This window comes from Pholis gunnellus (genome assembly GCF_910591455.1).
Source record: "Pholis gunnellus genome assembly, chromosome: 12".
In the NCBI taxonomy this organism is placed as follows: Eukaryota; Metazoa; Chordata; class Actinopteri; order Perciformes; family Pholidae; genus Pholis; species Pholis gunnellus.
Window position 1 is genome coordinate 23,860,062 of NC_136539.1, and position 22,500 is coordinate 23,882,561.

Genomic DNA, 22,500 nt, shown 5'->3' on the forward strand with positions numbered 1-22,500 from the left:
GTCCTGAAAGAGTCTTTTTGGTAAAACGCTGAAACACAGCTCACCTTTACTGTCCGCCCTCTACACTTCTAATCAGCTCCCATTTTCTGAGCAAAGAGCAGAAGTCCTGGATAAAAGCTCACATCGCGCCTCAAACCGGCCTTTTTCTCTGTGACCTTTGCTTCTCTAATCACGGCGTCCTGTCAGAGCGCCGGCGGCCTCTCCTTTGTGAGCGGTGTGGAGCCGGAGATGTGCTGGACGGACCTTTTGTTTGAGCGGTTACTCGTGTCCCGGGTCCTAATAGCCCGTCATCGGGGCCCCGTCCCGCTGACCTCCGGCCTCTCTGACACGTCGCTCCGCTAAACGACGAGAGGACGGCTGGAGGTGTTCACCACATACATACACGCTCGTGTTGAATTCAACCGACTGTTTGGTTTCAGTCGATTGAAGTCGTTGAGCCGATCGTGTTAATATGTTGACCGTTAGAAACATGGTGTTCCTGCTCACACTGCCAGACTGGAAGAAACATCCAAGTTCTCCAACAGATGATGAATATATATCATTTAGTGCATCAGTCGTGTGTCTCATACAACGCGTTGCTTCAGGTTTGTCTTATCAAACGCTCGACTGCTCCTCCATCTGTGTGTGTGTGTGTGTGTGTGTGTTGCTGAGTGACTTTAGTGAATCTGAACAATTCAAAACACCAAACAGATGGAGCTCCTGTGTGTTTCTGTTACTATCTGTGTAACTATCTATTCCTGCTCTGTGTTAAAAGACTAAATCTGATCATATTGTCAACAAGGTCAATAATAAACACATGAACACATCATTAAGATAATGACTATAGCTGCTAATCACACACATTTCATGTTAACTGCACTGCTTCCAGAGCAGAGAAGATTTATTAAACTCCTCGTAGCTTAGTTAAACTCCTCGTAGCTTTGTTAAACTCCTCGTAGCTTAGTTAAACTCCTAGTAGCTTAGTGAAACTCCTCGTAGCTTTATTAAACTCCTCGTAGCTTTATTAAACTCCTCGTAGCTTTATTAAACTCCTCGTAGCTTAGTTAAACTCCTCGTAGCTTAGTTAAACTCCTCGTAGCTTTGTTAAACTCCTCGTAGCTTAGTTAAACTCCTAGTAGCTTAGTTAAACTACTCGTAGCTTAGTTAAACTCCTCGTAGCTTTGTTAAACTCCTCGTAGCTTAGTTAAACTCCTAGTAGCTTAGTTAAACTACTCGTAGCTTAGTTAAACTCCTCGTAGCTTTGTTAAACTCCTCGTAGCTTAGTTAAACTCCTAGTAGCTTTGTTAAACTCCTCGTAGCTTAGTTAAACTCCTAGTAGCTTAGTGAAACTCCTCATAGCTTTATTAAACTCCTCGTAGCTTTATTAAACTCCTCGTAGCTTTATTAAACTCCTCGTAGCTTAGTTAAACTCCTCGTAGCTTTATTAAACTCCTCGTAGCTTAGGTAAACTCCTCGTAGCTTTATTAAACTCCTAGTAGCTTAGTTAAACTCCTCGTAGCTTAGTTAAACTCCTAGTAGCTTAGTTAAACTCCTCGTAGCTTTGTTAAACTCCTCGTAGCTTTATTAAACTCCTCGTAGCTTTGTTAAACTCCTCGTAGCTTTGTTAAACTCCTCGTAGCTTAGTTAAACTCCTCGTAGCTTTATTAAACTCCTCGTAGCTTAGTTAAACTCCTCGTAGCTTTATCAAACTCCTCGTAGCTTTATTAAACTCCTCGTAGCTTTATCAAACTCCTCGTAGCTTTATTAAACTCCTCGTAGCTTAGTTAAACTCCTCGTAGCTTTATTAAACTCCTCGTAGCTTTATTAAACTCCTCGTAGCTTAGTTAAACTCCTCGTAGCTTAGTTAAACTCCTCGTAGCTTTATTAAACTCCTCGTAGCTTAGTTAAACTCCTCGTAGCTTTATTAAACTCCTCGTAGCTTTATTAAACTCCTCGTAGCTTAGTTAAACTCCTCGTAGCTTTATTAAACTCCTCGTAGCTTTATTAAACTCCTCGTAGCTTTATTAAACTCCTCGTAGCTTAGTTAAACTCCTCGTAGCTTAGTTAAACTCCTCGTAGCTTCATTAAACCTCCTCTGCAGTGGTTTTGTGAACCGGTGTTTGATTCCTTGCTCGTCCTCGCTGCACCCTGAGCTCAGCCTGATGCACAGCGACTCTCAGAATGAACAGTTCAAATCAATACCGGCCCCCGAGGGCCCCAGAGTACACTGACCCAGTATCAGGTAGACTCCATTACAACACATCATGGTTTCAGAGAGAGAGAGAGAGAGAGAGAGAGAGAGAGAGAGAGAGAGAGAGAGAGAGAGAGAGAGAGAGAGAGAGAGAGAGAGAGAGAGAGAGAGAGAGAGAGAGAGAGAGAGAGAGAGAGAGAGAGAGAGAGAGAGAGAGAGAGAGAGAGAGAAGTCCAATCATAATAGAGTTTCTGAGAGTGTTATTACAGACTGGAGGATTTGGAGAGGTGTGTGTGTGTGTGTGTGTGTGTATGTAGGAGGAGGCTGTCAATCACTACTGCAGTCTGATTTGACATTTACGGACGCACTAATAGTCATGTCTCTTGGCTGAAGCTCATTATACTTCAATCAGACCCCCCCCTGCTGATTGGTGCAGAAATAAGAAGGACAGACACACACACACACAGACACACAGACACACACACAGACACACACACACACACACACACACACACACACACAGACAGACAGAGACAGACGTTTACTTTTTCAAAAAGAAAATGTATAAAAATGCTCAAAATATACAATAAATTAGAATAATATTAAAATGACCTAACTAAACAATAGTTTAGTTATTTAATAACTAAATTGAATACAAAGATCAACTGTACGTTTTATACTTTTACATATATTTGTTATTAAATATATATATATATATATATATATATCAGACGCCACCTTCCCTCCTTGTCGCCTCCGTTCCTGCACAGCCTCTGATTTGATATATCGGACACAATCCAGACAGCGCCTGCCAAGCTCACCACCTCATCACACTTGTCACTCAGCACACACACACACACACACACACACACACACACACACACACACACACACACACACACACACACACACACACACACACACACTCACACACACACACACACACACACACACACACACACACACACACACACACACACACACACACACACTCCCCTTCTTTTCTTTGTTCCTTGCCTTCTCAAGCGTGAGACTCAATAACCGCTGTGACCGCTCAGCCACCTTCTTCTTTCCAAGAAGAGGAAAGATCTCCTCTTCCTCACCCTGCAGCCGTCTTCATCTCACATTCCTGCGTCCTTCACCCCCCCGGGTGTTGCCTGCGTGTCCCTCGGGAGGACGCATTAAAGAGATTGGTGGTGTGGAGCTGTTGAGGTGGATTAGACGCGGTGCTGCTGGACCATATGGTGGCACCATGCATCCTCGTAGAGGTTGTCGGCGTTCATCACGGAGCTGTGAGGTCGGCTTTGATTTGTTAGTTTGATTAAACACACGTGTAAACACACACTCTTTACAACCAGACAGTGAGATGAAATGAGCTCTGCTGCACACAGAAGCTGCTGATTTACACTCCTGGCTGCTGGAGGAAACAGCTGTTATTTGCTTGTGTTTGAATCTGTTTCGCAGTGTTTTTTGGTATTCCTGTGCCATACGAGCTGATGATGAGGAGGCTCTGTAGAAACACTGTTCACGCTCTTTACAGCTCTGGAGGGGCTTAACTTGAAATCCTGCTAAAAGACGCTGAACAATGAAGTCAAATCACTTCTAACGAATCAAAGAAGAAGAGTTTCCTCCTCCGGGAGCTTCTCCTCTGTGGAAATTACCAATTAAATGTATTATCTGCGAGCTGTGATGACAGATTTATTTTGATAAAAGCAGCAAACATTATCCCCCCGCTGGCCACACAGACTTCCTTCCTTGTTCCACTTCAACACGGCATGAAATAATCAGTTCTCTCCCCAACAGACCAGAAGCAATCTACTCACATGATGAGAAGGGGCTCGGGGAGCTTCAGCTGTGAGTTGTAATTAGAGGGATTCTGGCCTCACAGGACGGACTGAGGGGAGCAAAGCCCAGCAGAGGGAGCGGACTCTAGAAACTCTCAGTCCGGAACCATCGGTGGAGGGATGGAAGAAACCCTCTACATCGCTTTATAATAATAATAATAACTTATTATATAGAACCTTTAAAAACAGCTCAAACCAATACATAACAGAACACAGTGAGGTCAGACTACAGCAAGACAAAGGAGAACAATAGATGGAACAATATAAGCAGGCCAGAGATATCCATGTTTTTGTACCGGTCAGCCGACGTCAATTCTGATTTTGGAAGCAGCAATTTCAGCTGTTTTATTGTAATTTTATATACTATATAACTATATATCAATAAAATAATCATATATCAATAAAATAAAATAAAATAAATAAAATAAAATAAAATTAAATGATGATAACGGTGAAATTAAAGCAGTAAATGGACATAAATGTATATACACTATGTATATATATATATATATATATATATATATATATATATATATATATATATATATTTAGATACATATAATATATCTGAAACACTGGATCTGATCTCACTTCCATCCCTTCATTGTCTGACCCCCCCCCCCCCCTCGCTGCTTGACGACCGCCTCGCCGCTCTGTTGCCATAGATACGGCGCTGGCTCCATGAGTCTGAAGAGGTTTGAGATGCTTTGAACCTCGTTTACAGTTTGCAGGTCGAGGCCTCTTCAATGATCTCCGGCTCTGTTCGTGTGTTGTGCTGCTTCAGGTTGTTTATGAGGAACTAACAGCTGCTTCACAGGAGGTTCAGATCCTTCATCCAACTCCAGAACAGCAGCTTTACAGAAGGTGATGAATGCTGCTCTTCATCAGACTACAACACAATAAGAACCACAGCAGCCTTCTGCTCATGTCTGGACCTTAAAGAAGACTTCAGCAGGAAAACTAATGAGAAAGTTATGACATCATGATCCTACTTTATGTTAAATCGTTTGAAATGAAGCGATTCCATTGGCTACTCAGATGGAGACCGAACTCTGAAATGAATGCAGCAGAATGTGGATGATGTGCTGCTTCCCTTCTGCAGAGCTGATGCTGCACGTAGCAAAATACGCTCAGTTTGACTCTTAAAAGCAGCGCAGAGGAACCAGGATTATAGTGTTTGAACCACATTATCGTCTTATTGCAGCTCAAGTTTGGAAGCAGCAGGAAAAGAGAGTTGAAGGCGAAGCTTCTCCTTCTTTCACCCGCTGGTCTGAGCTGCAGAGACAGACAAATAAATCCGTGTTAGGAGGACGAGGTGCTGACGGGTCAAACTAACTGTTCATGTATTTTCATAGAGTTCTTGTTTGTTTTTGAATTTACATCGTTGATCCGGGAGAAGATATGTTTCCCTCGAAACTATATTTTCACAAACCTTTATTCCCCTGTGACTAAAAGTCCCTTACGACTAAGAAAAAGGAGTGAAAATCCGTCTTCCTCTTCTGTCCTCACTGACTCAGAGACGTGGCTGGACATCTGTTAGTCCCTCACAGGTACGCTGTAAGTCACACCTGAAACCGGCCGGATGTGACTGACTGACTCAGCGCTTATGGAGACAGCTCACCCACAGGTTTATGGATCCTACCGGCTGCTCGCCGACAAACTTGCTAATCCAGAACACAGCGGGACGGAGGGAATTGGATGGAGTACCTATCAGGAAGAGGTCTGGTACAAAAACACACACATCATAGGAGTGTGTGTGTGTGTGTGTGTGTCAGTTCTGCCCACTGGCTGTGACCCAGTATGGAGTCTTCCAATTGGATTCTTCCAGTTTTCACAGCTGTGTGTGTGTGTGTGTGTTTGAGAGCATGACATGACTTTCTGCAGAATGTTTGGACATCGGCGTGCCGACCTCGTCCCGGACGGTCTGCTCCGTGAAGATAAGATCGTCCTCCTGCTCTCAGTCCAGCTTCTTGTGACGCTGATGAGCGGATGAGTCAGTCTGTGACTTTCAGGATTTCAGTGATTTCATGTGAATGAAGCAGCTGTCTGCTCTCCTGTGGATGATGGGAATAAAGAAGAAAACTCACACCTCGTGAGCGTAATGTCCTTGATTTCATCTTTAAAATACGTCATCCTTATGTTTCATGTGTCTGCCGTCAGGTTTAATAAGTGTAGAGTCCACATTATCTATGCTGCCCTCTCTGGTTATATTATACTGTTCTCTTTGTATCTACACGATAATGTGCCTTCATTTGTCAATAATACACTGATTCAGCAGAATATAAAGAGAAAGAGTCACTTAAAGCTGTGCGCGGCCTCACGCCTCAGTAAAGGGTTCATTCAGGTCTCAGACAAGCAGCAAGAAGGCCGATCACCTGGTCGTTGGGCTGGAAGACAAATAAGAGACGAGATCAGGAATCAGCTGCAGAGTTTGAATTCTCTTCTGCTCGACTAGCTCAACCGGGTGTGTTGAGTTAGAGGTGGAGGTTGATGTAGAACATCTGGAGTGGAGCGTGTGCTCCGGACAGTCAGGTTTTCTGTTGTTCGGGGTTTCGGTGAATGATCGTCTGAATATGAAAGAGATACTAGAGAGAGAATAAATAAAAATCTGTGCTGGAACATTTCTAATGAGCCTGTATGTGGTTAAATAGGACACAACGAGAAGCCTCAGAGACCTGAAACTGATGCATTCGGTACTGAAAACTGGACTTTCTGGATCGTATTTCAGCTGCATTGTTTGTTACCATCGATCCCTAAAACCTGAATGACTTGGTGGAATAGTTGTTCCACCTGTTTCAGTGTGTTTTGTTGGCAGCGGCTCGGACTCCACAGGGCCACTCTGTGCATTTGCCTAATTGGTTAGCAGCTGTAGTGAGAGAGGGGTAATTGATTTTGGGGCAAGATGGTTGATTTGCAACTCAACCGAGCTAATAGTCTGTCATTGATCGATCAGCGATGAAAAACTCCACAGAGACGTGTGAAAAGCTCCCGGACAAAGTTCTGCAGGAAAGTTGACGCTCTGTTGTTTTGTAATCTGCTTAAATGATATCGCACCTCGCTAAGCTAACGGATGATGAACTGAAGGTTTCAGCTCGGCACTGTGGACTCGTATGTTATGAGTGGAGGAGATTACGTTCACCGCTGGCTGGGCTTAGATAAGCACACGGAGGTCAGAGGATGACTGCGTATCATTCATGTGTTGATAAGCGTCGCACGCGTGCAGTAAGAAACGCCTTTGTGTGCACAGGAAGCTTCTGCAAACATTATTTCCTATAAGAGCCACATTTCTGCTTCATCGACTCGTGGAAGCTTCCGCCTCATCGAACTGCGTTCAGATTTTAATCAGCCAGTAAACGAACCCTTAAAGTTTAATTGCACATCTGAAATGATTATCTTCGAGGTCGGAGGTTAGGTATTTTCTTTGCTGAAGCGTTTGTTCTTGTCTCTCTCTCTTTATCTTACTCATCTTCTCATGCAGCCGCCCTCTAGTTACCTAACATCCTCGCCTTCATCCCACGGATTCATACCCAAATGTTGCACCTTGTGCATTATTTCTTTTTTTTATATTCTCTTCCTGCTCCTCTGTGCTGCACGGAGCCCACGGGAATAGAAAGTTGGAGAGCAGAAATGATTTTGAAGTGACTCAGAGAGAGAGAGGTGTAACAAATGTTGGTCGTCTCTTTTCTCCTGCAGCTGCATCCCAGAGGCAGCTAGAGGAGAGGTCATCACCATGACGGCGTCCTCGCAGGACTCCACCCCCTCGTCTGTGGCCGGCCTCTTCCTCCTCCTCCTCCTCGTCCCGGCCGTCGCCACGCAGGACGCCGCCGTCCCGACGACCCCGGTGCTGTTTGACCCGCTGACCCAACCGGAGTGCACCAAGAAGGAACACCCAAAGGTTTCCATCCAAGGTCAGAGGTCACCAGCTGTTTAACGACGATAACACTGTTCTACGTATATATAGTTCGTATACACTGTTCTACGTATATATATACTATATATAGTTATATAGTATATAAAATTACAATAAAACGGCTGAAATTGCTGCTTCCAAAATCAGAATTGACGTCGGCTGACCTCGGCTGACCTGTACAAAAACATGGATATCTCTGGCCTGCTTCACTTTATCAAAGCCAATTCTTTTTTAAAAGGACTGCTGACATGTTGTGATATGATCTGGGAGAGTTTAGGCCTTCGTCTGCTTCATTTCAAATCAATCAAAGTGCTTTTTTTTTCAGGCGAACCTGAACATTTTTAATGTGAGCTGTGTGTTATATTCATTCAGCATTTACCAGTAACATATACACTGATATGTGCACGTATTAACAAACTATCACAAGTGTTAGTGTTATAATTCCATTGAAATTATTCAAATAGACCTTGTAGTTAGAGAGATAAGCCCTTTTAAGTATGGGTATGACATTTTCGAGCAGAGGCCTCAAAATAGGTTTAGAGGTTAAAAGGTTAAAGGGGACGGACAGAAACACATACATGCTGCTTTTCACGGCAACAGAATAAACCGCTTTCATAAACATACCGCTGTAATGAAACGCTCAGCGCTGTGCAGCTATCGAGCAAAGAGGAGGACAAGATAGAAATGATTGTGTAGAATAATAGCGCTCTCTATCTCGGCCCTTCATCTGCTCCGTGGGCCAAGAATACAAGGTCTTCCTCACGGCGTGCGGTGGAGCGGGACGGTTTATTTTTTTGTCACAGATAGGTACGGCACAATGAAAAGGTAAACACGCACAAAATTGCTGTGTTTATTTTTGAATGGGGCTGTTTGTGTTCCTGCTGCCGGGAGCTGACTGAGATTGGAGGCTGGTGGGGACAGAAACACAAAATGAAGAGGTGGCCAGAAGGTTTTCTTGTGATTAGAAATATACCAAAAAGCCATATTGTAGACATTTCCTCAAGGCTTTTAGTTTTCTCTTTCCAAGCCTCCCTCTGTGCTCCAGGGTCAGCCATGTGGGTCTGAACTCTGGCTAATGGAAGTAAAGAGCTCTGTGCCATTTGGTCCCGTCTCTGCTGGAGGTTTTTTAATCTATAGAGCCTGGTTCTATATCGTTCACCAACAACAACACGAGCGTCGCCCACCAGGCCTCCCCGTGCGTCCCTTCAGAGAAGGCGTGGAGCCGTAGAGCAGAGCATTAATGTGAAGGCAGCCGCACAATGAAAGTGTCAGCGAGAACCTGAGATTAGCTTCTGTGATTGATGAGCGTTCTGTTGAGGCGCCGCCTCGGTCACCTGGAGGAGAAGACTTCACCGCGGCGTGAACACCAAAGAGGCCGGAGTGACGAGTTTGTGTTTGTGTGTGTTTGGTTCCTATTTGTTCCTGAATTCAAACCCGGTCTCCATCCTCACAGCTTTGAGCATTTCTGCTTCTGCTTTGTCATTAGTTTGGGTCAAATGAATTGACACATCTATCACTGAAACTGTTTCAGGTGTTGTGGCAGACGATTCATCCTGAAGCTCTCGCTGGCTTTTGACAAAAAAAAGATGTACGTTGTTCTAGAACAACTTAGTGCAATCTGAAAATGAAAACCATCAGTCATGATGGAGCGTTGTGAGAGTCTGTCAACCATGATGGATGTCTGGGGAATCATTGTACTGATCACTTCATTTTCCTTTTTCAAATAGCTTCATCAAATATGCAAGTAGAGTATTTTTCTGCCCGTCAAGGGCGGTGGAGAGTACATCAGAGTACTGAGTACTGAGTACTGAGTACTGAGCAGGTACTGAACAGGAACCTAAACAGATCAACAATGAGCAGAAACTCACTATAATCTTAACTTTTTGATACAAACTGTTTAAGAGATTAACAGTAAAAGTTAAACCAGATAAACGAGTTGAAATCATTTAGAAAAATAAATACAATTGTGTAATTAGTCCAGCACATAAACTGTTAAATTAATATTGAAAATTGTTAGAAAGTTACATTTTGCAGGTTCATAGAAATAAAACCTGAACCAAATCTCTGCTGGTCTGTTCAGATGTATAAATAAAGTGCTTTATGTTCAAAAGTTAAATGTCTCATAAGACGTTTCACCCACACTGTTACAAACAAGATGTGACGTAAATATTGTAGCTGACAGCCGTGATAAATCTACACATCCACCGCGTCCAGCCTCAGACCAGCAGCCTCGGACCAGCAGCCTCGAACCAGCAGCCTCGAACCAGCAGCATCAGACCAGCAGCCTCGGACCAGCAGCCTCGAACCAGCAGCCTCGAACCAGCAGCCTCGAACCAGCAGCATCAGACCAGCAGCCTCGGACCAGCAGCCTCGAACCAGCAGCCTCAGACCAGCAGCCTCAGACCAGCAGCCTCGAACCAGCAGCCTCGAACCAGCAGCCTCAGACCAGCAGCCTCGAACCAGCAGCCTCGAACCAGCAGCCTCGGACCAGCAGCCTCGAACCAGCAGCATCAAACCAGCAGCCTCGGACCAGCAGCATCAAACCAGCAGCCTCGGACCAGCAGCCTCGAACCAGCAGCCTCGGACCAGCAGCCTCGGACCAGCAGCATCGAACCAGTAGCCTCGGACCAGCAGCCTCGGACCAGCAGCCTCGGACCAGCAGCCTCGGACCAGCAGCCTCGGACCAGCAGCTTCTCTTCGGCCCTCACAGCGTCGTATTCTTACAATCTGCTGGAACGCTCCACGAACGCTGATCCAGATGACGTGCCGGCGTTTATTAATGCCGAACACGCCACAGGTGCAGAGCGGGAATAATAACGGCATTGGAACCACGTAACCGTCCACCCACAGCCCCCCCCCCCCCACACACACACACACACACACACTGCTCATGGTCTAGATGGATGATACCGGCATGAGACCGTGGGTCTGATAAGAGCGCGACATGAGGGCAGCGAGTGGAATGTTCGGAATCTAGATATGAGTCTGTTTTTGAGAATTTATGGCGTCGGCTGTGCGTTATGGTATGAGGCCCAGAGAACTGGATCTAGTGTGTGTGTGTGTGTGTGTGTGTGTGTGATAGATAAACTCTGCCCCTACATCACACCCAGTGCAGCAATATCCATGAAGGCAACAAGATGCTTCATGAGGGAGCATGAGTAGGAAAGTAATAGTTGATAATGAGACCGTTGGCTCTGGATTCACAGAGCAGAGGAGTCGTCTGGTGATGCGGCTCCGGTATCGCAGCAGGTCCCAAAAAAATAGTCCCAAGATGTAATCTAATGGTTTTGTGTACAGGGACACGAAACGTCCATCTTTTGTTGCGTCTGTCAGGATGAAAACAATAACGAAACCTAACGTTGGTTTTGTTGCCGAAACTCAACCGTACGAAGTCATTTGAAGCTCAACCACGATGGTTTTACTAAACCTGACTCAGTTGTTTTGTATGTAACGTTCCATGCGACACAAACCAAACGGACCTTTTGTGTCCCTGTACACAAAACACAGATATATTGCATTTCGTGACTATTTCCCAAAGTGCTGTGAGATTGTGTTGGACGATCATCTGGGTCGTCTGAAGAGAGACAAAGAAGAATAGAAACCGCTCATTTCCTGTCTCCAGTTCTTGTCTTTTCCATTTTCTTTTCGAAGCCTCTCTCCTCTCTCATTCATTCTTTACGCTCCTCGTCTTCACTCTCTCTTTTCATCTCTCCGTCACCTCGTCTCTCTCAGCCTGCTCTTTTTTTATATGCTCTATAACGGGCAGATAAATGTACTGCACACTTTGCCCGGGTCCTCGTATCTCTTTCATCGTTTGGGTAATGGTGTTGTCGTTTAGCCGCCGTGTCTCTGTCTCAAGGGCTCTTGAGCAGCACAAGAGCGATGCCCCTGGAAGACGCGAACGTTCACTTAAAAAGAGAAAGTATTCGCCGTGCTTTTTCTGATCTTATTTTTTATTTTTTGCAGTCTCGCCTCACTTTGCCATCGCTCCTTGGGTTCCCTCCTCGTTATGTGATTACAGTGGTGGGGTCCTAATTGGAGTGGCGCTATCAGAGCTGTTTTGCAGCCATCCATCAGGCGGCTGAATGGAGTTTAGCATGCCGCCGGGGCCGGCCTCTCACCCACTGATGGCATGTCAGGATATCTGATGCTGGCCCCAGAGAGATAGCAGAGACGATCGCAGAATAGAAAACGTTTAAAGGTTTTATTGCTGCTTTAACGGGGGAAAGTGGAGAGGCAGCAGGAAAATTGCTCTCTCTGCTTCTCCGAGTCCGTCCCCTTGGATGTTCCCTTTCAGACGTCGTGTAAATGCGTCGGTAATTCTAAATGTCCCCGTGTTTGAATAAGCCCCAGAGCTACTTTCACACTGAAATCACGGTCCTAACATTTGACTTGAACGTTGCCTGGATTGAATCCCGCCAGTTAAAGGCGGCGGCACCACGTTGAATAAAGTGATTTTAAAACGTCCTCACACTCTTCTGTTCCGATCACGACTTGTGTTCAAAGGCTTTAAAGCACAGACTGAATGTAAGAAGTAGACGTCAGCCACTGGTTTGGGGATCGATGTTTTGAAACCTTGAGTTTGGCGAGTTTGGATTACGGCCGTCGCCATCTTGTTTTTTTTTGCAACCAGTGAACAGGAAGTGACATATGTGGACTGAGGAGGAGTGACGTAGAGACCTGTCACATCCAGAGCTTCACTCTGCAGAACCGGAGGTTGCTGTCTGGTTCAAAGTCATGTTCCACCTTCCAAAACACACGCTCATACATTTAATTATCATTTCTCATTCACAATGTAAAGAAAATCAGAACCTGCAACCCTTTTTCTGACGTTTCTGGACGTCAACTTCTATAAAAACTTAGCGACCGGTCGTCAGATTAAAATCACGCACCTGAGAGGACGCTATGAAAAATGGCGGATGCAGCGGTTACGGTGGCGCTCGGCCTTTTTCTCCCGTTACGCTCGTCTTCTTGCTTTTTCTCAGAACATTTAGTTTGTACGTGCTCAGAGCTCGTCCTCTTCATCTGTGGAGGCTCGAATACAAAGAAGGTTAAAGACTCGTAAGAATCATTATTCAGGAACAGCATCTCTGAGGACCACTGCCCCCCCGATGCACCACCATCCCCAACCGTCTGTGTGTGAGGGAACACAAAGTTATTACTCTAACCAACAGCAGTTCACAATCAGAGAAAGTAGTGATTGGTGCGGGACAATCAACACTGAAGGACCGCATGTCTGCGGCTCTGTCTGTCTGAGAGAATCGCTCACATCTCTGTCCGTTCCACAACACGACTGCTGGACTCTGGACAGCCTGTCGGTGTCTTTGGCTGCTGCTGCTTGTGTAGAAGCCGGCCGACATCTTTACCGGCTCCTGACTGAGAGGCTGTTAGCCTCCTGGCCCCCGGCTCCATCCCTCCTGTGGCTGCTCCCAAGCTTACTCTCACAGCCCGCAACCCCGCCGACCCCCCTATCTGAGTTCAGTCAAGTGGGAGGAGGATGGAGGGATGAGGGGGATAGAGGGACAGTTGTGCTCCACTGAGGCGCCCTCTCAGCCTATCACCCTCTGCCAGTGCAGCCACAGTGAAAGTGGAAAGTTGGAATCGTGGAGATAGTGAAGAACGGGACGGGGGAGGAGACTGAAGGGCGAAGAAGAAGATATGAAAGGAGACCAAACATTTTGTCCAGATAAGGCTGAGGTGTGAAGAATATCTGCCACTGCTCCTTCACAACTGAACAACACCGGACCTTCACAGCGCTGCTGCAGCTCTATCTGCACACACAGTAAATGGGTATTGTATGTAAATGTGTATATTGCAGAATGGATTCATTCCTCTGTCCTCATTTAGCCACAGTTGGTTATTTTTCACATTTAAAATGTGAGCAGTATTCTCCGAAAGAAAGAATGTAGCTGTCGGTGGGGCTGAATTTATTCGGAGTGCAATCATACAGTGTGTGTGTGCTAATTGACAGCATCGTCTGCCAGATGGCAGCCGGTCTCCGGGTGACCTGGTTCGTTAGCGTTTCTGGATCCTCCACCTTGCCCTGAAGATAACCATTTTTAATATTGTCTTCTTCCCATTAACGAGACGTTGTGCTCCTGTTTCCTCCCCTGAAGGAAGGTGATGATCGACGGATACCTTTATACAATAAGTGTCATTCACAGCTCATTAAACACGGCAGCGCTTCAGGCTGGAACTCAACCAGATGACTGATTATAATGATGATGACGGAACATATAATACACTGTAGGATGCTAATATGTGACACATGTTTGTCACTTCAAACTCATCAAAGACCAACGAGCTGTCTCTTCAAAATAAACGTCCAACATGAGTTTACTCAGTTTCTATACGTGGTTTTGCTTAAATAAGAACGTTTGTTAAGTAAAATAACTACGCTAATGTAACTTCAGTGCCTTTAATGGAAACACTCCTCCATCTCTCTCCTGTTCTTTATTCCTGCGTGACTCCGGCTCTCTGAATCATTCTTGTGGACCTTGCCACCGATCAGAACCCGACAGAAGATGTGAGGAACCTCTTCGTTGTCACCTCTCGGTAAAGAGAGACTTTTTAAAGTCTGTGCAAACAGAAAGCTGTCCGAGCTTCACACAAGATAAGAAGACCTGAGACTCTCTCTCTGCACTAAACACTCACTTCTGCTTTGTGCTTTGCTCATTCGTTGCATCTCATTCGTTCGACTGTCCGGCTGAAAGAAACTTACAGAAGAATAAAAGTGAACTTTGTGCTTTGTGCCAACACACAAGCAGCACGGTCAAAAAACGAGATCATTCAAACGTCGGTTGAGTGACTCAGATTCCTCCTCCGGGAGCTGAAATGTCTTCACGAAATGTCACGACGATCCATCCAATAGTTGTTGAGATATCTCACTAACAAACACCTTTATTACAGCTCTGACGGCTCAAATGTGTTTCACCTCAACCGTCACATTCTACTTTATCTGGTAAATCAAAAGGCTGCACATCTGCTCTCAACAGCAGCTGTTTTATGCCCATTATGCTGGATGAGAAACGTGCACCTTTCAGCTCAAACATCTCAGATAATGACATCGACCTCGCCGCTCACAGAGAGACAAAGTTTAAACGGCGCCCGGCGGCTCAAACGTGGAGGATTAGATGAGAGTAAGATTGGATCTTTATCGGCTAGCCGCCTCTGAATCTCACATTCCATCAGGGTTCTAAGCGATAAACGTTCTGCGTGTTTGTTTTGTGCAATCAGCTCCGCAATGCGTTGCTTTGACTGCTCTTCATGCACTCTCAGGCCGGTCGGGTGCCGCTCCGCTCGGCCCACATGCTGGCTGAGCGAGCGGGGGAAGAAGCCCAATGTTAAGACAATAAAGAAGAGAAGATGGAAGGAGATAGAAAGGTCTTGATTTATGTCTGCGTGAGACAAAACGTCTCGGCCGCTGTCCTCCTCCGTCTGGCAGCCGCGGGCTAACGCATTAATCCGTCTGCCAGAGGATTGCAGAGGGGAAAAAATAACGCAATAATCGTTTATCAAGTCCGGCTCGGGGCCCCGCGAGTCAGCCACGAGGGAGGCTGGGAGGGTTCATATTCATCCTGCTTTATTGCCCCCTTCTTTGCCCCAAACACCCGGCCAGACAGTTATGAGAGGAGGCAGCGAGCAGCGCGTTGTAAGCAGGAGGATAAATGTCAGCCGGTGAAAGAGGCCTCACTGTCAGCGAGGCCTCCACGACAGTAAACAAGCTCCTGAATCACATTCAGCACCGCAGAGTTTATACACGCGTTTCAAGAGATATTCACGATGTGAGCAAATGTTTATATGCACGTTATACTTTGATTTCTAATGATTTATGCTGCGCATTAAAACCCCTGAAGTGATCGCTAACAGCTCCTGTGTTTTTACTGTTGGCTGCATAACGCCTCTGTGGGAATAATTCCTCCTGTTATCAGTTCCTGCTCTGCACATTCTGATTTTATGGTTCATGTCGTGTGCTCCGTTTTAATGGTCGTATTTTATGGGGAGTGTAAGTCACTTTAACAGTCCGTCATCTGTCTAAATTATACGATTTTTCTATTTCTGGAAGTTTTCCAGAATATGTTTAGTGAGTACCGTCGGGGGGCGGGGCTTAGGTTCCATGTGTTATAACGTGTTTATTCTCTGCAGATTAAGATGTGCATGTTACAGCTCTGAGGATCTGATGATTTAAATAAAGACTTTTCAAGTGTTCACTCTGAAAAGTTGATTTTCCATAAAAAGAAAAAATGATCCACTGAGTCACAGACGCCTCTTCATCAGGGCTTCAGGTTTACGGTCATGAATGAGCACCGAGATATATTTGAACTGAGATTCACTGTGGACACACACACACACACACACACACACACACACACACGACTGCAGACATAATCTCCTGGCAGAGATGATACAAACATCTCGACTCTTTTGCACGAATGAAAAGTGATGAAGAGGAAAGCTGCATTCTCTGCTCTGCACACCTGAACCTGTGAAGCAGTCGTGCAAAATTGCAAAAGAAAAATTGTGACGCAGCCAAATGTGACAGCAAAGTGTGGAAATGAGGGAGTTTCACATGTTGCTTCCATCTCAAAGCTGCCGTGTTCGTCACCTCTAGGATCCTGATGAATCACGTTCTGTCAGGATGAGATCGCTTTAAAGGCTGCTGTGATGTTAGAGGTGATCTCTGACAAACCTTCCAGCTTATAACGGAGCTCTCTGATTGGCTGCAAATAGCAGAGCGCTGCTTTAACATAATAACTCAAATATTCTGGTTTGTTGCAATTAGAAAATGTAAATGTGACGAGATTGTGCCGGCAGCTGCAGAGTAGCATTAAGCTTTTACACCGAGCACACTCAGAGAGGCCATGTTGTTGGGTTCTGTCTCACAGTTCCTCAGACAGCGATGAGCTGATCGCTCCTCTCTGGTTCCTCTCTGGCTCCTCTCTGGTTCCTCTCTGGCTCCTCTCTGGTTCCTCTCTGGCTCCTCTCTGGCTCCTCTCTGGTTCCTCTCTGGTTCCTCTCTGGCTCCTCTCTGGTTCCTCTCTGGTTCCTCTCTGGTTCCTCTCTGGTTCCTCTCCGGTTCCTCTCTGGTTCCTCTCTGGTTCCTCTCTGGTTCCTCTCTGGTTCCTCTCTGGTTCCTCTCTGGTTCCTCTCCGGTTCCTCTCTGGTTCCTCTCTGGTTCCTCTCTGGCTCCTCTCTGGTTCCTCTCTGGTTCCTCTCCGGTTCCTCTCTGGTTCCTCTCCGGCCTGCGTGTAAGAGAGGCCGACCTGGAGACGTGCACGTGAGAAACGTGCACATGTGTGCTGTATGAATATTTATGCAGAGTGTAAGAGAAGGCCTTCATGTTTCCAGAATGATTTATGATGTGAGCTGAGGTTATCAGTGCTATAATCCTGTGTGTGTGTGTGTGTGTGCGTGTGTGTGTGTGTGTGTGTGTGTGTTCGTTATAATGAGGGTTCATTGCAGCCTGTTCAGGTCCTCTTGTGTTAGAGGAGAGAGGACTTGACCTTGTATCGTTTGTGGCTTCAGGCGCTCAGTGCGTATGAATAATCTCTTTAATATCCAGCTAATCAACACGATTAAAACACTCATTATATCAGACGTCTGTATTTCATAGGTGGGGAAATCGATACAGTAGTAATATGACACCAATACAAAGACACAAAGAATCGATATTTTATAAAGTATTCATAATATAAATATAGATTGAACTTCTTTTGGTGATGTCACGGTAAAGTGAGCCGGATCGGCAGGAAGTTGGTCACAACAAAGTGTTTATTAGATAAAACAGATGCTGACAAACTGCATCATTTGCAGTTTGTTTAAATGTTTAAATTGCTCAAACATGGCGTTGTGCCTTAGGTCTGGTGATAATCTCGTATCTGAAGGCCTCTGCTGATCCCCACCACTACTGTATCTACGCTTATTATGGTCTGTAAACCAACCGTCTCAATGTTTGAGAGACAAACGAGTCAAGTTCAGCCCGACAGCCGCTCAGTGGAAACTTCTTCCTGTTCAACATCTGGACTGAACAGGTTGTGACAGATAATTCTCATTTCACTGTCAACACAACAGCACCCTTAATCACAGCGCGCGTGTGTGTGTGTGTGTGTGTGTGTGTGTGCGTGTGTGTGTGTGTGTGTGTGTGTGTGTGTGTGTGTCTGCAGCCATATGGCCGTCAATCCTAAAGCTGGACGAGTTGTTTCTCGCTGTGACTTCCTGAAACACTTTGATGGTTTCACAGCCGAAGCCTCCGGCTCTCACTTTAATGTTCAAAGAACAAGAAGCTTTAAGGTTTAAACGTTAATCAGCTGTGAGCACGTTTCACGCGCTTCATTTCCTGGTTTCACGGTGTTGTGTATGTTCCTTTAGAGTCATTACTCTAAACCTTTGATTCATAATGAGAGACACTAAGCTGGCCTGTTGTTATCTTATCAGCACTTTCACTTCTTTTGTTTCAGTATTTCATCATTAAAAACCTTAATTCATGCAGAGAATGCACCAAAGATGAAGCTCCAGTTCACAGCTTTAAATGAATCAAATAATAAAAAGCACAATCATTCTAGAAATGTTTCATTAAAAGAGACACGTGTTCATGTATCATATTTAGGTTGAAATGCGTTCTTCATCTTCATGTGGCTACATTTAAACATATCTGATCAGATCTGTTCACATGTCATGTGTTTTTGTGCTAGAGGCATCTTAAAGGGTTAAATGTTGGAGCCCCCCCCCCCCATCATAACAGCTGTTTCAGTGGGAAATAAATCAACAACTAATCTGTTCATTAGTTGTTTGTTTTGAGTCTTCGATGATGCAAAACTGTAAATTGCAGCTTCTTAAATGTGATGATTCGCTCTACAAGGCCGACAATGACGTGAAATCATTGTTTTTAATGGACCCTGCCGCTGCTTTGGAGTTTTTGATTTGTGAAAAAAACAGTTTGATCCTCCGAGGTCTGAGCCCGGCGCCCCACGCAGAGCTGCCGGGTCAGATCAGGATCCTCGCGCTATGAGGTGCTGGACTGCTTTATCCGACTCTGCAGGAAACACAATCACAGCTGCTCACTTTGGCTTTAACCACCAGCTTTGTATCACTTTTACTATTTACATAGTTTCACTGTTTAGTCTGGAAACCGTCAGAAATAGTTAAAAACGTCCATTAAAGAAATCTCCAGCTTCCTCTATCGTCTGAGCAACAAGTCAAAGATATTCCAGCTCAGTCTCACTCAATGGGGCAGAAATTACACCAATGTTTGCAGACGACCAGGACCGGAGATCAGATATCTCTCCGGCCCGGAGCGGTGGAGATGCAACCGCCTCCTTACCAGGCAGCCAATCAAATCAAGGAAGAGGCGGGATTTCACTGCTTCACCTCTGACTTCCTGTTTTGGTGCCGGTAGACGTGGTAGAAACGGGCAACGGTTGATATTAGCGTTTTTTAATTACGCTGATTTCCTCGTTATTTACATTTGATCTGGTTGCATTCACACGCCGGCTCCACCGGATCACCAGCTGGAGACCGGTGTTCGTGTCCCAAAGAGCCAGATGTTTGGAACTGGTTTACGTACTTATTTCACATTGTTTATTGTACGTTTTATTTTAATCATATCGACGATGTTTCTCCTAAACTATCTGACTGTATGGTTTCGTTTTGTGGCCGTTCCATCGATACAACGTGGCGTAAAATGACCCTTAAAGTATAATAATATTATAGAACATGAGATCAGGTTGGATATTCAATTGACAACGTAATCAATAATAAACTAGAAATCTTCTGGAAACTGGAACCATCAAATGTTTCAGCCTCATGAAGCTCATCCAGCAGCTGCTCATAAACCACTAAATATATCAGCTTTGCTGTGTTATTGTCTGTAAATGCTCATGACGTGATTTAACGTTCTCTCTCTCTTTCTCTCTCTCAGCTCTCAGTCCGTGGATTTCCTCGTTCTCCCACCCCGGCGTGAGAGACTTCTCCCAGCTCACCCTGGACCTGACGAGGAACGAGCTCATCGTGGGCGCCAGGTGAGAAACCTAAACCCACTCCGCCTTTCCTAACCACCATCCACTCCTACCGGACATCGATGCTTCTGAAGCCTCGTTGGACCGAGTCGGGCTCTGGATCTGGAGCAGAAGGTCCCGATAGAGTGTGTGTGTGTGTGTGTGTGTTTGACCTCGTCAGAAACACTCCGGTGATACGAACACTTCATGTAACACCGCTCACATGATGGACGGTACAGTGAGTCTGTACTCGGCTGTGCTTGAAGTCATCTTCATCATTGAACACCTTTCTCTGCTGAAGTCGTGTCACCTTGTTAACTCTCGTGTCTCCTTGTCTCCTTGTCCTCTCTTCTCATTCCAGAAACTTCCTGTTCAGACTGGACCTCAGCAACATGTCGCTGGTCCAGGTACGAACGCTGCTGTGCTCCTCCTCCTCTTCCTCCTCCTCCTCTTCCTCTGTTGTTTTGATTTAACGTCCTTCATGATGACTGTAGACTGCATGAGTAGGACGTGGAGGAGGACAGAGCTCGTTGGGTGTGAACATCGTGTGATGAACCCACAGACGGTTGGATGAATCTCAGCTGTGATTCTCTCATCAAGAGAAAACAAAGAGCGTTAATGAGGCGACGCGGCAGCAGGCGAGCCGTCCGTCTCTCTGCTGACTTCTGCTTTCATCGCGTTCCCACAGTCTGCTGGAAGCGTCTTCACTGCTGTCAGACCACAGACCTGCTTCTGTTCGCTGTAGAGATGCACGCTGGTCTGGGTGAATGCTCGCTTCTCATTGGCCGGCCGGGTGTCCGTACGTTTGGGACGAGCTGTCCGTCATCAGGAATGACCTGGATGTTAAAGAGTGACTGCTGTGTGAAAACACAATGTCTGTAGAATGATGACATCATCAGTATTTGAGTTAAAGTGAAGTCACAAACGGAGGAGTGACGTCACGACGACTTCGTCCACTTCTGATAGAAACGTGTGAGAAATGTGTGAGACGTCTCTGTCCTTTGACTTTCTGTCAGAATTATTTCATCTATAATCCAAATATATGTAAAACTAGAAATGTGGAAGGAAAACAAAAACATCCCCAAACAGCTGTAAACGTTAACGACACGACACGTATTCACATCTGGACGAGTGGGAATCGACATGCGTAATATCGTAATGCTCTCATGTTGCAGAGGACTTAATTGGGTTGAGTGTGTGCACAGAGACACTTGCATGTGTGTGTCCTCTGCCTGTGGGTGTATTGTGTGTGTGTGTGTGTGTGTGTGTTTGTGTGTTTTGTGATGCTGTAAATCAGCTTTGGTGTAGCCGGCAGTGTTCGCTCCGGGGCACATGGGTTGCTGCTCGGTTGCATCAGGCATCACAGCTGACAATCCCCCGACTCTCTGTGTGTGTGTGTGTGTGTGTGTGTGTGTGTGTGTGTGTGTGTGTGTGTGTGTGTGTGTGTGTGTGTGTGTGTGTGTGTGTGTGTGTGTGTGTGTGTGTGTGTGTGTGTGTGTGTGTGTGTGTGTGTGTAAACCAGTACATCACTGTCACACGGTGAGGAAGAAGCAGCTTTATGTAACGTGCTTCATCACTGCAGGATCTCTGATCTTCAATTCGCCAAAGTTTTCTCCGGCTGCGAGTCAAAATAAATGAAACGTTGTGTTTCTGTCATTAGTTATGTTTATGAAATAATGTTAATATAATCAACAACACAACATTGACACATATTACAATATATATATGCAGCTATATTACATTGTAACAAACACACAGAGCTCCTTCAACTCTTTGAAATCTGTGATAACAATAATAATCTATTTCATTCAGTGTGTTGAGCAGTGGCCACATACACACACACTGTAAACGCTTCCTTTCTCTCCGGTCTGAGTAAACCACTGAGGTGCTTCTGCATGTTTTAGCTCATTAACTACAAATCTGGTGTATTTTTTCCACCGTCGATGCAAAACGTTAACGCCAACATGAACGAATCATCAGACTCGGAACCTTGAGGCCTTCTGGAGATCTTCTCCTGGTGCTGCGTTCAGGGACGCTCTGATGTTTGAGAACCTGTGAGCTGGTTGAGTAGACGGACGCTGGTGATGCGGTTGACTGCTGTCGTTCCAACATGAAACTACTCACAACGAAGTTAGTAGATTATGTTGAGTCATGACTTCTGGAGAGAGACGTCTCTTTGTCTCTTTCTTCGGCGCTTTGAGCTCCACAGGTCCAGTGACATGTTGTCTCCGGCCGATACGACACAGCAGCTAACACCAAACACAGCTACACTGATTCACAGCTGTGCAGCACACAAGTGAATCTTATTGAAGTAACCAAAAGTAGCTTCAGTATTACATTTGCAGCATCAGCGACATTATTTGAAGCACAAAGACTTCGTGTCATTCCTTTCACAGCGGAACGACATGAAGCGCACAGCGGCCAGCGTGTGTCACGGATGATGTCACTGCGCTCTTTGTGCGCTCGTCTGCTTTCGGAGGAGAGAAGTTGACTCATGTGGGTGTTTTCATTGTGTTTCCCTCGGCGTCGTGTTGCTCTATGAAGCCGTTCTCTGTGTCCTGCATGATGAAGATGAATGTTTTC

The 22,500-nt window shown here is 45.5% G+C and overlaps 1 protein-coding gene across 1 annotated transcript in view; it reads left to right on the forward strand.

Moving 5' to 3' along the window:
* Nucleotides 1-7,744: 7,744 nt before the first annotated feature.
* sema5ba (sema domain, seven thrombospondin repeats (type 1 and type 1-like), transmembrane domain (TM) and short cytoplasmic domain, (semaphorin) 5Ba) overlaps nt 7,745-22,500 on the forward strand; it is a gene marked incomplete at both ends in the record, with an annotated part of 79,089 nt that continues 64,333 nt past the window's right edge. The window contains 3 exons of the mRNA XM_079170475.1: nt 7,745-7,922; nt 19,842-19,941; nt 20,279-20,324. Coding sequence (XP_079026601.1) covers nt 7,745-7,922; nt 19,842-19,941; nt 20,279-20,324 — 324 coding nt within the window. The remainder of the gene's footprint in view (nt 7,923-19,841; nt 19,942-20,278; nt 20,325-22,500) is intronic.